Raw genomic sequence first — 17,898 nt, forward strand, 5'->3', positions numbered from 1 at the left:
CAGTCATACCAGTTTATTCTCACATATATAATATATGAGAATACCTATTTCTCCACAATGACTGTTATTAAACATGGACCTCTGTGTGTCTGATAAATAAAAATTTGCTTGTGAGTGTGTTAGCAACAAAGTGAATAGCTCTGAGTTAGAGGACTACTGTATGCCCATCCTGTGTCATATAATTAATCTCACAACCACATGAAATAAGGCTGCCCAGTGTTACACAGCTAACCGATAGTACAGTGATGTTTTCTCAGTCATGATGCTTTCTGCCTGTAGTTGTCTGGTAGATCCCTGGGTACTTTTACTCCGGCATGCTTAGGTGTTCCACTGCTTTAGAGAAGCCCTACAAACTCTAGGAGCTTCGTACTGTTACAGTCAGTCCACCGTGCTACTCAGGGAGCTATTTGTAGGCAGGTGGAGTATTTTCCATGAACTCCAGAGAGTGTACCACATGACAATAGAATTTGACTCTAGATTTATGGCTATTACTCCACCCCCTTTTAAAAAGAGAAACCTTGGGTCAGGGATTTAGCTCAGTGGTTCCACCACCTGCCTTGAAAGTGCAAGGTCCTGAGTTCAATCCCCAGTACCATAAAAATAAAATAAAATAAAATAAAATAAAAAGAGAAACCTGGCATTAGTTTTGATGTTCATGCTAGGAATGAGATGCTAAAACATACCCCACAACCATTCTAAACTGTTTCAGAATGGAAAGTATGACATCAGAATGAAAACATAAACTCAGGAGCAGTAGCAAACTTCCTTATTACACATCCCATCAAAGAAACCAGCCACCTTTGGCTTCTGAGTTAAGCCCTGTTAGGTAGGGTCTGGTTTTTGTAGTCAAACTGAAATGATCACATTATTTGAGTTCAGAATTTCTTGCTTGCACATCACCTTTATTGCTATGGCGTTACTTTTCCTTCTTATGGAAGTGCACAAGGACTCTGTTAGCTCTTACTTCTCCCCTTGCCCCTCAGTACTGGGGATTGAACCCAGGGAGTGGGTTTTATTCCCAGCCATTTTTTTTTCCTCCAGGACAGGGTCTCACTAAGTTTGCCTAGGCTAGACTCAAACCTGCATTTTGCTTGTGACCTCAGCCTCCCTAATAGTTGGAATTACAAGCTGGTGCTACTGTGCCTGGCTAGCCCTCAGCCCTTAATGAATTTAAATTGAGTGTAATGCTGTTCATGTTCTTATTGTACTGTACAGGGCATTGCAGATAAGCTGGTCCTTCTGGACTTCTCAGAAGGGACTAAAGGAGGCACAATGGACCTTGATATCTTCAGCCTGCCTAATGTGGAGATCAGCAAAGGTTTGGTTATTCTACTTAAACATGTTTGCTTTACTTGTATTTGAGTCCTAGATTTTTTTTTTTTTGGCTGTGCTAGGGACTGAGTCCTATAATTTTAATGCTGAAAAGTGTCTTGAAAATCACCTGATTCAAGTCCTTCATTTTAGGAAACATTAGGAAACAGTGATTCAAATGATTTAAGTGATTTACCCAAAGTCATACAGAGATTGTAACTAATTATGTTAGGAAGAGTCAAATGAACAGAACATTCAGATTCATTCAGATGGTCAGAAGGATTTATTCTTTGTCTCTGACTTAAGTTTTCAGATAAATTTGTTTTCTCTGATTGCCTCTTTTCTCAGTGTATTTAAGAAAATTGGTTTTGGGGCCAGGGATTTTGCTCAGTAGTTCCAGCTCCTGCCTTGCAAGCGCAAGGTCCTGAGTTCGATCCCCGGTATCAAAAAAAGAAAACTGGTTTTGGAGTTAGACAGATGGGAGTTTGGATCCTAGCTCTGCCACATTGTATCTCTGGCGTTTGTCAAATTAAATAATCTCTCCAAGTTCAGTTATCTCATTTTTAAAATGGGAATAATAATACCTACCTCATGGTATATAGAAGTGTTAAACACAACATATTCAAAATAAATTTTAATAAAAACAAGGTTACTATATCAACAAATAGATATTTTAAATGTTAAAAAAGTTATTTGCCAGCCCAATGGGATTTTTTTTCCCTAGCTCATCCTTTTTTTTTTTTTTTTTTTTTTTTTTTTGGTGAAATGAGGTTGGGCTGTTTTGCCCAGGCTGGCCTCTAACCCCTGGGCTCAAGCAATCCTGCTGCCTCGAATTCTCGAGTTCCAAGAATATGCCTGGCTTCTCTCTCATTTTTTTTTTTTTTTTGGTACCAGAAAATGGACTCGGGACCTTGTGCTTGCGAGGCAGGTGGAGGAACCACTGAGCTAAATCCCTGGCCCTCTGTCATCTTTTTAATTTTAAAAAGTTGCACCTATGTTGTATCCATGATATCTTGGTACAGACACATTTTAATAAGTCAATTACCATATTTTGGGATATAGTCTTCAAAATACTTTACTGCCAGAAATGCATGATCAAAAAAAAAAATTCAGGGCCGGGGATTTACCTCAGTGGTTTCACTGCCTGTTGCGCAAGCACAAGGACCCGAGTTCAATCTCCGGTACCAAAAAAAAAAAAATCATGGAATTAATATGAGAAAATGAAAAATTGGAAACAAAAGTCTTTGTAAATAGGGAGGGATGGAGGGGTTGAAGGGAGGGCGGGGGAAGGGGGAAAAAATAAGAACCAAAATACATACACACCAATTATTGTCCAGAAAAAAAAAGATTCAAGAGGCTGTTGAAAAAAACATACTTCTTTTTTTCTTTTTTTCAAAACGTACTTCTTAAAACCTTTCCATTCATCCAGGGGTGGGAAACCTTTTAGAGATGAGTGCCCAATATGCAACCCCAAACCCATTATTTATCACAAAGTGCCAACACTGCAATTAAACCTGAACACTGAGGTTTCAGTTTAGAAAAAAACAACTCACACATTAACATCTTTTGTCTTTAAAAAAAACAACACACATGCCATAGGTTCACCACCACTACACTGGTTTATAGGTAAGGTCAGATTGTATGTGCTACAGTCATTTATTTGGGTTTGCCTTTCCTTGGACTCCCAAGATTCCTTGACCATGTTTTCCAAATAATACAGTCTCACAAGCTGGAATGTACCTATAGTGGTCAGAAAAGTTGAAATTATACCTGTCAGATATAAAATTAGGTGTTACAGTCCTAATTCCTATAGGAGGCACTGGGTTATTTTTAGTTTCTGGAAAGAGTACTATAGTTGCTTTGATGATCCTTTTGTAGGGTTCATGCAGAGGCTCCCTTTGGGAGTTGGATATTCTCTTGTGCCTGTCATTTCCACATATGGAAGTTCTTAAGGGACCTCGTATATCTTCCAAATTGCTTTAAGAGACTTTAGTACATGGACCCTGGAGGCTGTGATCTGTTTCCAACCTGAGGAAGTTGTTTCTTCCTATGTGTCTCATTAAGCATCAGTGACTGTTGCTTCAGATATGTGAAGGAACAGAATCCTTGGAATAGATGCACCGTGCATGCTGCAAGCCACCAAGTAGGGACAAGAATTAGCTCCTGAAAGTTGAATGAGTGTACATCATCTTGTGGCAAATTTCCTGTTGTCAGTGTTGATTTTGGTTGTATGCTTCTGATGGTGCCTCATTTCATTACTGTTACATAGAGTAATTTTAAATGTAATGGCAACATCTTATATGTATATGATATCAGGAAGTAAGTTGATAATTTGGGGAATTAAAGCTCATTTGGAAGTTTTAGTAATACCCCATCATAACATTCATAAATGATTGCAACTGGTCCAGTGGTTCCGGCACCTGCCTTGCAAGCACAAGACTGCAACTGATGGGTCATTCTAGAGTTGTGTTTTTCTGCATTTAGTTTTTTGGGGGTTTTGGGGGGGGTTTTTTGGTACCAGGGATTGAACTTGGGTCCTTGTGCTTGTGAGGCAGGTGGCAGAACCACTGTGATAAATCCCCAGCCCTCCATTTAGATTTTTTTTTTTTTTTTTTTTTTTTAGGTACCGGGGATTGAACTCAGGTCCTTGTGCTTGCGCACTAGGCAGTGAAACCACTGAGCTAAACCCCCAGACCCCTCCATTTAGATTTTTAAAAGAGCTACTATAATATTTTGGGGAGAGATTGACATATGATCATGCAAATTCATGTACATTTATATGCGTATATAGTCGTGCTTGTGTATGCATGAACTGAATCTGGAAAAATACTAATAAGTCATTCAGAATAGTTGCTTTGGGAGTCAGAATGAGAGATCTGGCTGTGCTTTTTTTTTTTTTTGGTACTGGGAATCGAACTGGGGTCCTTGTGCTTGCCAGGCAGGTGGCAGAACCACTGAGCTAAATCCCTGGCCCTTAGCTTATTTTTTTGCACATACTCACATACTGTACTTATTTATTTAAATCCCTTTCCTTATTGTGTTATACACAAGAAACACAATGTACACAATAACATAAAATTACCTTTAATATTTTTTAGTACTAATCCATAATGCGTGTTGAGTAATCATCATCATCTACTTGCTAGAACATTTTCATCACCCCCAAAGAAACTATAGACATATTAAGCAAATGCTCCCTGTTTTCCCCTCTCTCAGTTGTTAATGTGCTTTCTGTCCCTGTGGGTTTGCCTCTTCTGAATTTTTTTTTTGGTACTGGGAAACGAACTTGAGTCCTTGCACTTGCGAGACAGGCGGCAGAACCACTGAGCTAAATCCCCAGCCCTTTTGAGTATTTTATGTACAGTTGTTTCTCAGTATCCATGAGGAATTGGTTCTAGGACCTCCATAGATACCAAAATCTGCAGATGTTCAAGTCCCTTACATTAAAAATGATGTAGTATTTGCATCTAACCTACTTACATCCTCTTTATACTTTAATTCATCTCTAGATTACATATAGTACGTCTTACAATGTAAATGCTATGTAAATCATTGTTATACTGTGTTGTTTAGAGAATAATGACAAAGGGGGAAAGTCTATATGTGTTCAGTATATTTTTTTCTTTTGGCAGTGCTGGGGATTTTTTCCCCCAAATATTTTTTATCTGCAGTTGGTTAAATCCATAAATGTGGGACCCACAGATATGGGGGACCTACTGTAAATGCAATTATACAATATGTGGTCTTTTGTGTGTGTGGCATCTTTCATATAACATAGTATTTCCAGGGTTCACCTATAATGCAGCATGTGTCAGTACATCATTCCATTTTATGGCTGAATACTGCTCCATGTTAAGGAGATAGTGTATTTGACTTACCCATAGATCAGTGGATGTACATTTGAATTGTACCTTTTGGGGGGGGGGTACCAGGTGAGTTGTACCTTTTCACTATGCTGCTGTGAATAGTACCACTGTGAACATTCAGGTATACTTTTTAAAAAACACCTGTGTCCATTTTTTTGGCAAATATACTGAAAAGTGGAACTGCTAGATCTGGCATTCTGTTTAATGAAGAAATAAATGTTACACTTTTTGTTTTTTTTAATGTAGCACAGGCTAGATTCTAACTATGTAGCTTAGGCTGGCCTCAAACTCATGATCTTCCCCTCACAATCTTCCTCCCTCAGACTTCTGAGTATTAGGATTATAGTCAAGTGCCTGGTAAAAATCTTTGTGAACAGCATATAGAGATATAAGTAGCTTTATCTGTTTCTTTGAATACCTTCATAATATTTCATCACATGGATGACTGTGCAACATACCAGAGCAATGAAAATATTTGTACTATTTTTAGTATATTTAGACTTATACGAACTAGAATACTTCAAGTCTTCACACTATTTAGACGTGATTATTGAATACAGAGATGCCTGGTTTTTCATGGCTTAAATAAAATATATCAGTAATTTTTTAAAGTGAAATTGTATTTCACAACATCATCCTTGTAATTTGAGAACAGCAATAGAGCAGAGCATGCAATACTATTTGTTGGGTCTATTGCCACACTTGATGTTGGATTTGAGAATCCCTTGGTGCAGGTGTGACTACCCTACCCATTGGTCCAGGGCCTAGAACTTGAGAGCCAGTGGCTCAGCAAGAACAGTAGTTTTTTTTCTGAGTTTGTTTAGAGATGGGAAAGAAGTGAGAGGCTTGTGTCCTGGCAATACATACACTGCAGGAGGAAACTATGCAGTAAGTAAGTGGTGAAGTTTGGAATTGAACCAGGTAATCTCATTCTGAAGCCCTCAGTTCTAAACCTCGTTAAAAAAAAAAAAAAAAAAAAAATATATATATATATATATACACACACACACACATATATATACATATATATATATGAGACAATATCTTGTTCATGTCTGCGTTCTTAGTCACAATTCGCTGTGACTCTTTCAGTTTATTGAATTGTCAAATGAAATGTTATTGTTGTCCTTAACCTTGTAATTTATACCATAAGTTTACATCATCACAGTTATTGTTCTTTCTGATTCTCTTAACTGTATGATCTTACTGCCCTTATTAAATCACCAACATAAAGGAAAGAGTCAGATAAAAACTGAGTGCCTTCCAAGTGCAAAGAACTTAGTTGCCTGTGGGGCAGTTTACCAAAACTTGGTGTGCATCAGACTCATCAGGAAGTTGCATTCTTGAAAGCTATTTCTCCTTTCCTAATTAAATGAAATCTTCAGAATGTGAGATAATCTGTGTTATTAAATGTCCCCCGTAATCCGTAAGTACCCAGCCTGTCCTGTAAGAACTGGTGTGGGGGTTGCTAGACATGGAAGGCTGTACATGGGCAGCAGCTGCTTAGGTTTAGATGAAAAGAAGCACCGGCTAGGTGTAAACAGCAGTTCATAACAAGAGAGTAAAGAGCCACTATATCGTTAATAACCAATTGTCTTAGTTACTTTTCTCGTTGCTGAGACAAAATACCTGACACTCAAAAGTTAAAGGAGGAAAGGTTTATTTGGCTCACAGTTTGTAGAGGTTTCAGTCCATAGTTGGCTGGCTCCAAGGCAGGGTGGCTTGGCAGAGGGGCCTCCCAGAGGAGAAACAGTCCATGGCAGGCAGAGCGTAGCAAAACAGCAAGTAATAAGCAACAACAAGCAACAGCCCTCTTTCTGTCCCTTATATCCTATCCAGGCTACCCATCCTTAGAGTGGATAGCACTCCATCCTGTGGAGCAACCTTAATCGTAGTATCACACTCTGAATCAATCCTAGCATCACATCCTTAATCCCAGCACTCTAGATCCCCCCACTCCCCAAAGGCCCCACCTGTGAGCGCATGAATGTTTGGGAAGACATCTAGATGCAAGCTGTAACACCAAGAGAACTGCCCAGGCAGTGAAGACCACTGGAGTTGAGTGGAGAGAGAGTTACTTTAGGCTGAGCAAGACCGAGATACATGCTGGATCTGCCATGACTAGGGCGATCAGGCCTAGCAGAGAGGTGGGGAAAGTGTACGTACCCATTGCCAGGGGACCAGATCTGATGAAAAGATAAGACACAGGTGAGCCCTGGTGTCACAGAGTTCATGATATGTTGGATGTAGTTACACAGGTGTTTATCAAACATCTGGCAGGTACAATGAGAAATGGAATTTGAGCAAAAGGCAACATCAGAAAAATGAGAGAAATATTTTGGGGAATGAATATAGACCAGTTCAGCTTGAGCCAAAGATTTATGTAAGAGATTATTAAAAAATACTGGCTTCCAGGTCAGGGATTTAGCTCAGTGGTTCTGCTGCCTGCCTCAAAAGCACAAGGACCTGAGTTTGATTCCCGGTACCAAAAAATAAATAAATAAAATTTTAAAATACTGGCTTCTAAACTCAAAAGAAGAGATTATAAGGCTTGGAGCTTGATGGGAAAATCTTACAGACCAGGTAGCCTTCCATATACTTTTGCTCTCCTATTAACCCCCCCCCCCATTCTGTTTACTGAGTTACACTGTTTACTGAGTTAACAATGAGCTTAAAGGCAATTCTGTCATTCATAGGGGAAGTTGAAGAAAAGAAAAAATTCTAGCAACAAAGCTTGGGGCCAAACTGTACAGTTGTAAATCGGACTGTTCCCTTAGTTTTAATAATGTGAACAAGCCACCTGCCCTCTCCAGGTACCAGTTTCCTCATCTTTATGAGGTGTAGGACTTAGGTTTCTAAATATAGCAATGTTTAACAGCATCTGGAGCCAGAATGCCTGGGTTTGGAGTTTGTCTTTTCTTCTTACCAGCTATGTGACCTTGAGCAAGTCACTTCCACATCTCAGATTTCCGTCTACAAAATGAGGGTCCTATGCCCAGCCTGTGTTTGGGTTAGATTAAATAAGTAACTATGCTCTTAGGACAGTGCCTGGTACCAGTTAAGGGCATGGAAATGTTAACTATACCCCGTCCAGTTCTTGAAGTTTTGACGTGTCACCAGGTTTCCACTCTGAACCCTGAAACACAGGGATTACTAAAGAGGGCTCATAAAGAACTATAATTAAAATCAAGGACTTAGGGCCAGAGATTTAGCTCAGTGGCATCTCGCCTGCCTTGAAAGTGCAAGGTCCTGAGTTTGATCCCCGGTACCCCAAAAAAAAAAAAAAAATCAAGGACTTAGTTTTCCGATCTGCCATGACCACAACTATGACAGAATATGAGCTAAAGTTGGATGATACCTTTCACAATGGACATGTTGTACAGATGTTTCCTCCTGAAGTTGGTTTAGAAAGGCTATTATCCCTCGAACCTTAATTAAGAATAAAAATGTTAGAGTGTATGCTTGTTTATCCCAGGACTCTGGGAGGCTGAGGCAGAAGAATCACAAATTCAAGACCAACCTGAGTGACTTAGGGAGACTTCACCTCAAAATAAAAAATAAAAAAAGGACTGAAGATATAGCTCAGCCTGAAGGCCCTGGGTTTTATCCCCAGTACTGAAAAAAAAAAAAAAAGAATAAAAGCATTGGAATCTACTTACTGTCCCCCTGGGACTTAAGAATGATGACTAGACTGGTGCCATTGTTGTTACTTTATTATTTTTGTTTTTTCTTTTGCTGATAACATCTGACTGTTGTTTGGGCATATGCTTACTATAAAAATATACAGTGGAGTGCTCGCTTCAGCAGCACATATACTAAAAATATACAGTGGAAAATAAGAACCAAGAGAGTACGTAAAGGTGGATATCTCCAAAAAATATATATATAAACAGTGGGGCAGAGAATAATACAGTTGTACAATAGCCTACTTGTGCCTGAGGTTTGGAAGAGAGGACACCAAAGCTCAGCATTTCCTAAGCTAGAACAGTTGCTCATCTGTAGGACCCACTGAAAGAAGTTTTACCCAAGGACAGCTAGGCTTCAGAATTAGACAGGGTCAGGTAAAACAGGCCAAGATATAGATAGATAGATAGATAGATAGATAGATAGATAGATAGATAGAAAGAAAGATACCCCCCCCCCCAGTATGGGGGATTGAAGTCAGGACCTTGCGCTTGCGAGGTAGGTGTGGCACCACTGAGCTAAATCTCCAGCCTGTTTTTGTCCTCTGTGGAGTAGAATCCTTAATAAATAAAACAAATAAAAGCAGCAGTAATCTGCTCAGAGAGGCCCAGGTAAGTGGCCTGGGCTATGCCTCCTACCCTCATTCCTCGTTTATCCTGATCCTCCCAGGTTGCTTCTGAGCCACTTTCACAGAGCCCTAAGCTCATGGTTTAGAAGCCAGTGATGAAACTGATTGTGATAGCTGATGGCATATTATTTATTTTCCTTTAAAATTTTGGGAATTATATAGAAAACTCAGTCCTTGTGTTTTGCATCCTATAATTTGTTTTATGTTTATCGCTATCCACTGCTCCTGCTCCCTCTTTGCATGTACAGTACTCTTGCTCTAACCCTTACCATTTTATTTATATACTCTTGCAGAGATAGGATTAATCCAGGGGCAAGTATGCCCAGCAGCTCTCCACTTGTTGAAAAGAAAAACCTTTTTATCATGAACGAGAACTGGATTAAAGTCTGTATTTTAAGCTGACTGTTTCTTTTCATTCATTAGATTTGTCTGCCTCTGCTCATTCCAAGGTGGTGATCTTCACAGTCAACTCTCTCGGTAATGCTGAGTCCTACCTTGATGTGGTGCAGAGCAACGTGGATATGTTTCGAACCCTCGTCCCTGCTCTTGCACATTACAGTCAACATGGCGTCCTGATCGTTGCGTCTCAGCCAGGTAAATGTCTTTATTTTAAATTAATTTGATGTTGCAGTGTGTAGTAGAATGGCCATTCCGGATAAAAGCCTTAAAACTTTAGAGTAGAGGCAGTAGATAGACTATTCAGTAAAACTGCTCTCATTCTGAGTAAAGTAGTATTTACATATCCTGTCAGCCAATTACTTAGTATGACTGTTATCAGCTGAAAGAGTACAACTTACAATTTCTTTGAAATGTGGTATTATGTTCTAGTTGTTAGCGATACCTTTTGCAGTGAGAAAATAGTTAAACCCCCAAAAGAAGAATTTAGTCATTTATATGAAAGATATTTTAACAGCTCTGAAATATTATAAAATGTTAGTGGACAGGGCAGCTCACATTTCTAGCATTTTGTATTTTGTAAACTTTTTTGAAAGTGTTTTACTTTTTTATTTTATTATTTTTTAATTAAATTTTATTTTAGGGGAAAGGATAGAAGGGAATGGGATTAATATGAGAAAATGGAAAAATAGGAACAAAATCTTTGTAAATAGGGAGGACTGGAGGGGTTGAAGGGAGGGCTGGGCAAGGGTGAAAAATAAGAACCAAGAGAGACTATGTAAAGGTGCAAATTTCCAATGATGAATGTCATTATATTGTATACCTAAAATGTACCAATGATTAGAATGAATAATCGATAATGTAAAATAGGAAGAAAAGGTCCAAAGGGGTAGGGGTAGTGGGAGGGGCAGGGGAAAGGAAAGAAGGGAAAGGAAAAATGATGAGAAATGGAAAAAATGGAAATAAAGTCTTTGTAAATAGGGAAGGGTGGAGGGCATGAAGGGAGGGCTAGGAATGGGGAAAAAATAAGAACCAAGATGCATCATGTAAAGGGACAATTCCCAAGGAGAAATGTAATTGTGTTGTATACCTACGATGTACCAATAAAAGAATTTAATAAAGTGCAAAAAAATAAAATAAAATAAATTTTATTTTAGCCCATTCCCCCCTCAAGCCCTCTCCCCTCCCTATGTATAAAAGCTTTGTTTCCATTTTCCTTCTATTTTCACTTTTTTCCTGTCCCTTTCTTTCTTTCTCCCTCCCTCCTCCCTTGTTCCCCTTCCCATTTGAGCACTTTCTTCCCATTTCCCAACATCCATTATGCATTTCAGTCAAAAAGGAATGTTTTTAAAAGGTTAGATGGTATTGGACTCAAATAGGTGGACAGATTTTTAAAAACTTCCCAATAGAAGGTTAGGATATGCATTGCATTTGTTTTCCATAGTAATCAGTTGAGGGACTTTGGTCTCTTTAACCCTGACACCTTTTTGGCATGAAAGAAAATTTTTGTTCAAAAGACTATACTTCATAGTGGTGGTATATGAATCAATATTTTTATTTATTTTTGCTGCACTGGAGATCAAACCCAGGGCCTATCTGCCACTGAGCTCCATCCCCAGCCCTTTTTATTTTTTATTTTCAGATAGGGTCTCACTAAGTTGCCCAGGCTGGCCTCTAACTTGGGATCCTCCTGGATCACTTCTCAAGTAGCTGGGCTTGCAGAAGTGTGCCTTCATTCCTGACAATATTTTAATTTAATTGGTTGGGGCTTGGGGCTTTTTTTTTTTTTTCTTTTTTTGGTACCAGGGATTGAACTTGGGACCTTGTGCTTGCAAGAATATTTTAATTTAAAAACAGGGCCAGGGGACCAGGGATTTAGCTCAGTGATTCCACTGCCTGCCTTGCAAGCACAGGGACCCGAGTTCGATCCCCAGTACCAAAAAAAAAGGGCTGGGGATTTGTCCCGCCTGCCTCACAAGCACAAGGTCCTGAGTTCAATCCCCAGTATCAAAAAAAAGAAAAAAAAAGAACCCCCAAAAACAAAAAGCAGAAACTAAGCTTAACATAATTACAAACTAGAATTCATCAGTGAAATGTAATTATTATTTTCTAGCTTTCTGTACCCAGTTTTTACCTTCCTAGTCTAGAAAATTACCTGTTTTCCACTCTAACAATTTATATTTATAAACAACAAAATTGTGTAAAATTTCTTGAACCCTGATTAGTGTATTTAATAGATGTTAAAAAGATGCCTCAGTACATTTAGGGACCACGGCGAGTGTACAAAAGCTCTAATATACTTTACTTATTAAAATAATAAATATTTTATTTGTGAGATAGGCTAGAAGTATATTTTTAAAATCTTTTCATTTTTACCTTTTATGCAACATTTAGTGGAAATCATGACTTATGTGACATGGAAACTGAGTACATTTCCTGCAAATCAAGTGATTGGAATTGGATGTAATCTGGACTCACAGAGATTACAATATATTATCACAAACATTTTGAAGGCACAGACTTCCGGCAAAGAAGTATGGGTTATTGGTGAGCAAGGAGAAGACAAAGGTAAGAAGTACATTTTGATTAGTTATGCTGATAAATCACCAGTGGTCATGGAATTAGACATCTGGGGATTTAGAAATGTGAGCTTAGTTGACTTTTGTGTCGCATTTGATGCTTTCCGTATAACAGGCCCTGTACTGTACATACATAGAGCCTTCACATGTATTAGTCTCATTATGTTACTTTTCCTCAAGCTTAAGGTTAGGCGAGACCCCTTAGTCAAATTTTATATTTTTTAATTAATTAGAGTGCAAGATCGATTTACAAGTTTAATTTACCAGAAAGAAATATTTAAATCTACCTAGAGCTTTTACAGAACTTTTCCCATCACTCATCTACCCTTCAACTTTGCTTACCTTTACTAAGTTCAGACCTTTTCTCTAGATACAAGGTTCTTACTTTTTCAAACTGAATTTTCACATTGTTTATTCTTACAGCCTTTTTAACCAGGCTTTGCTTTCTCTCTACCACAAAAAGCATTCAGTTTCAGTTCCATAGATGGAAAAGCCCCTTTTCCTATCCCAAAAGAAAACTTTCCCTAATTGACTTGAAAATCTCTTTCTTTCCTTCTTTATTGTTTCATGTTACAAAGCCAGGTTGGTCAGGTGATAAAAGTGCTATTTCCTCTCATGTTGTCCATTTTTATTCATTTAAACAAGTAGATGAGTTTATCTGCTGTCTACTCAGGACTGTACTAGATGCTAGTGTGATAGGAAAGAGGCATAGAACGCAGGCTCTGCCCTCATCGTACTTTAAACAAATAAGAACAATATTTATCATATATTTTAGTTAACAATAAGGTATAGGATACTACTTGTTAACTGCCAGTATGAATATTACTGACTTAAGAGCATTTGACATGGGTTGAAGTCACTAGGAAAAAAATCTAAAAGCCATCATTGAGTTGGACTTCTGAAGATTGAATAGGATTTGAATAGCTAGCAAAGAGTGGGAAAGACACTTCAAGAATGGGAAATCAGCTGGGGATCTAGCTCAGTGGTTCTGGCGCCTGCCTCACAAGCACAAGGTCCCAAGTTCAATCCCTGGTACCGAAAAAAACCAAAACTCAAACATGGGCCAGGGATTTAGCTCAGTGGTTCCTCTGCCTGCCTTGAAAGCGCAAGGTCCTGAGTTTGATCCCTGGTACCAAAAAAAAAAAAAAAGGGAAATCAGAAACAGGCAAAGACACATGGTTAGCTGGGGATTTAGCTCAGTGGTTCCGCCGCCTGCCTCGTAAGCATGAGGTCCCAAGTTCGATCCCCAGTACCAAAGGAAAAAAAAAAAAGACACAAATGGTTAAGTAGGCCAGGTTCATATATATTTTTTAAAATCTGGACTAGTTGCACAGGGTTTCAACCAGATAAGCCTGGTTAAAATCACATTTTGTTGATCTTTGAATACCTGATCAAAGAATTGGAAGGTGATTCTCAGGCATCGAAGAACCATGAGAATGAAATGTTGAAAGGATAATTTGAAAGGGGGAAATTAATTACTTCATCATTTGAAGTTATTACTATTACTTTATTTGGCATGGAGGTGCCCTGGTTAGAGCATTATGTAGGAAATCACCTCTCTGCCTACAAGGAGGTAATTGAGAACTGGAGAAGGACCATGCATGTTAAAAAATTAAATAGTTCTTTTAGTGCTTTTTTTTTTTTCTTTTGGTACTGGGGATCGAACTCAGGACCTTGCGCTTGCGAGGCAGGTGGCGGAACCATTGAGCTAAATCCCCAGCCTTAAACAGCTCTTTAAAAAAAAAAATTAAATAACTATCGAACCATAATGCCGCAATGCAAATCACCTTCTCAAAAACCATTTTCTTGGAATATATACTATGTATGCTTTGTATATCTACTTTAATCCCATTAAAAATATTAACAGTGGTGATATCTAGATTAGATATAACTTTTTTTTTTTTCTTGTACCAGGGATCGAACTTGGGACCTTGAGCTTGCAAGGCAGGTGCCAGAACCACTGCACTAAATCCCCAGTCCTATTAGATATAACTTTTTAAAATCTGCTTTTCTACATTTTCTAATTTTGTTAAATGGATAGGAAGTACTTACATAATTTTAAGAACATCAAAAATATAACTATTTTAAACATGTATAAATCTGCATTATCTACTTAGAAAGTTCAGTGCTAACATGAGTCAGGCTACAAAATAAACCCTTTTAAACATGACTGTGATTGAATGGAAATACTTTTCAGGATCCATTGTTCCGTGACACTAAACACTAATCATTAGGTCCTAGAAAAGGGTAGCAAACAAGAAGTTGGAGTCAATATATTAGAGTAATTAATGTCTGGGGATTCAAACAAACCAAAGACCCTGAGTTTTACTCACTGCTACCACTCAAGCTCTGGCCCGATGGTCTCTTGCTTGCTTGGTGATTTTGTAAATCTCCCAATGAGTCTGCTTCTCTTCCTGTCTACCCTGGAAGGTGAAACTAATGATACTAGCTAAAACTTACAGTGCTCATTGTATGCGCTCACATTTTAATTCAGTCTTCCTAAAACATTCCTCTTTGCAGACACTTTCAGGGCCTTCCTCTAAGCAAACCATTAAATTCCTTTGCTCTGCAGTCAGGGAGCCTAAATGTAGCTCTAATCCTCCTTCGCAATTATAGTTACAGAGGCAGCCATGGGATTGTAAAATGGAGAGGAACCCAAGAGATCAGCGGTTTCCTTTTGTTTTAGGGAGTGAGCAGTGGCTGCAGGGATGATAAGAGGAATCTGCCTAAGAGCCTATAGCGTTTAGGCCTAGAATCCAGGTCCAGGGACTCCTAGGACCACCTCACAGCTTCGCTTCAGCCATGAGACTTCCCACCCACTGCCTTTACCTCCCTTCCCTACCCCGTCTTTCCTCATATATCCAGTCTCATCCTTCAAAGTCTAAGTCAAGGCCCACACACACCCCTGAAGGTTTTCCTATCACATCACTCTACAGTGATTTATTCATTCCACTGAGCTAAAATCAATTGCCATTTCTATGGCAATTCTGTCTTGGGAGCTCAGATAGGATCTAGAAATAGAGGATGCAGGCCCACATAAATTGAGATTACTTAAATACAGTATTCTGTAATATTTGACATAATGTGTATGTAAGTTTTAAAACATAATAGCCAGGAGTAGTGGTGTGTACTTGTAATCCCAGCACTTCATAGGCTGAGGCAGGAGGATCACCTCGAGTTCAAGGCCAGCCTGGACTACATAGTATGGTCCTGCCTAAAAAAAAAATAAATAAAAACAAAAACAAAAAATCATAATAGAATACACACTCAAGAATCTCCACTCAGTCAACATTATCAGTACCACTGAAGCCAGCTGTACCTCTCTCCAGTCTGTCTTCCTGCTTGTCATCTAGTAGTACCTGAGATCACCTCTTCCCCTGGACTTTGCAGTGCTGGGGATCAAACCCAGGGCCACACAGGATCCCAGGGTCTTCTGCATGCTGGGCGAGGACCTCACTGCTGAGCCATACCGCCAGTCCTCAGATCACTTTTATTTTGCTTTTTTTTAATTGAGACTGGGTCTTGCTATGTAATTCAGGCTGGCCTCGAACTCACTGTGTAGCCCAGGCTGGCCTCGAACTTGCAGCAATCCTCCTGCCTCAGCCTCTCGAGTGCTGGGGCTACAGCATGCGCCACCACACCCAGCCTCAGATCACTTTTTATCCTGTCTTCTGCTCACGCTTTAGACTGTTCCATCCATAGATAGGTTCACTAAGCGAGAAGTGGAGTCGAGGCTCCCTCTGCTGACTTTGTGTGTAGGATATTTTTGCGTAAGTGATACCATCATAGCAATCACTTGAGATAATTAATAATTATTATAATTATTTTTAATAAGTGCCAGCTATGTATATTAAAGATTTCACATGCAGGTCTTCCACATCTCATTTAAATTTTTAAAATTCTTTGTAAAGGAGGAGGTATCTTTCCAGATTTATAGGCGAGGACACTGAAGGTTCAGTGAGGCTATGTAATGTGCCAAAGGTCACATATCCAGGAAGAGCAGCACCGAGAACTGGGCCCTGGCCTGACTAAAGCTGTGCTCTTTCTTGCTGTCACTTAATTAGATAATTTTATTTCAAGCCATTAATACAGTGTCTGGCACAGACTAAACACTCAGCAGTATTATTACAGGATTGACAAGATGGTGATAGAAATTTGCCAACAAAATTGGCAAAAGGACATGTAAAACTATGCTTTGAAAGAAAACAGCATTAGGATTTAGAGACAGTTGTAAAACTAGAAGTTGTACAAGTAAAATCATTCTTTTCAAGTTGTCAGAGACAGACAATAGCTGCAGCCTGGGAGGAATTCCATGGCGCACAGGACACTTAGGATCTAGCTTCTGCGTCCCCTCAGCTTCATCATCTGCCTTTTGCTGGGCATTCTGTGCCAGTCAGAGAGCCAGCTGGCAAGAAGTGTAGCAAACGCTACACTATCACACCATTGGTGGAAAAATAACTGTTGCTAAAGGGGGAAAACGCCCATAAAAAGACTAATACAGGTACCCTTCAGTGCAAAAGATCATTTATTGCATCTTAATCCTAAAAGAACCACTGACAAACTATAATTAATTCTTCATTTCGTTTTTAGTGCCCACATGGGGTGGACAAGAAGTAATAAATCACAGCTCTCGGGTACAGCTGTCCAACAGGTAACACAGTACAAATATGCATGTATCAACTAAAAATCATGTACTTCATAGCAAACCTAACAGCTGTTTCCATACCATGTACTTACCAGGCTTTGGAAAACAAAACCAGATAGTATGGAGAACTCCAGCAAAAGTATAAGGGGGTGGGCTGGGAATTTAGCTCAGTGGTTTCAGTGCCTGCTGCACAAGTGCAAGGACCCGAGTTCAATCCGCGGTACCAAAAAAAAAAAAAAAAAAAAGTATAAGGGGGCAGTGTTTTATCATCTCTGATTTCTTGTCTGAAGAGAGATCCAGAGGTGCTTTGCAGACTTTTCCAGATAACACAGTAGACATCTGAAGGGCAGGACATACATACTCCTTACTTGTAGACAGTGATTTCCTTCCGTTTCTGACCTTCTGAAGATAGTATTTTTCCTAATGTGGAAGGGAATTTGTCAATACCCACTTAAAAATTAAGAGTTGTTCATCACACATAGATACAGGATTTGGGAATCAGTGTAGTGTGAGTGAATAAGCTGTGTCATATGCGCAGGGGAAAAGGAAATTCACAGCTCCTTGGATCCGTTGCCATTATTTCGAGCCCTTCCGGAGGTCTGTGCCACAGGTTTCATTTCCCATACTGTGCATTTTCATGTCATTTGTGGTTTCACCTTCACATAATAACAGATTCTTCTGAAGTCTGAGTGGGGTGACGTTTAGCTTTTTATTTTTTTTTATTTTGTTTTATTTTTAAAATTTTTGGGGGGTACGGGGGATCGAACTCAGGACCTTGAGCTTGCGAGG

The 17,898-nt window shown here is 39.1% G+C and overlaps 2 protein-coding genes across 7 annotated transcripts in view; one reads left to right on the forward strand and one right to left on the reverse strand.

Annotated features, from left to right (window-relative positions):
• Positions 1–17,898, reverse strand: part of LOC147827973 (uncharacterized) — a 100,962-nt gene that overhangs the window by 26,559 nt on the left and 56,505 nt on the right. The window lies entirely within an intron of this gene.
• Uevld (UEV and lactate/malate dehyrogenase domains) overlaps positions 1–17,898 on the forward strand; it is a 41,258-nt gene that overhangs the window by 17,947 nt on the left and 5,413 nt on the right. For both annotated transcript variants that reach the window (XM_004851534.4, XM_021263904.2), the window contains exons 7-10: positions 1,216–1,318; positions 9,913–10,083; positions 12,280–12,453; positions 17,055–17,115. In XM_004851534.4, the coding sequence (XP_004851591.1) occupies positions 1,216–1,318; positions 9,913–10,083; positions 12,280–12,453; positions 17,055–17,115 (509 nt within the window). The remainder of the gene's footprint in view (positions 1–1,215; positions 1,319–9,912; positions 10,084–12,279; positions 12,454–17,054; positions 17,116–17,898) is intronic.

The sequence above is a fragment of the Heterocephalus glaber genome, unplaced genomic scaffold (assembly GCF_053883595.1).
Source record: "Heterocephalus glaber isolate CG9 unplaced genomic scaffold, H.glaber_assembly_v1.0 deba00001428, whole genome shotgun sequence".
NCBI classification, from domain to species: Eukaryota; Metazoa; Chordata; class Mammalia; order Rodentia; family Bathyergidae; genus Heterocephalus; species Heterocephalus glaber.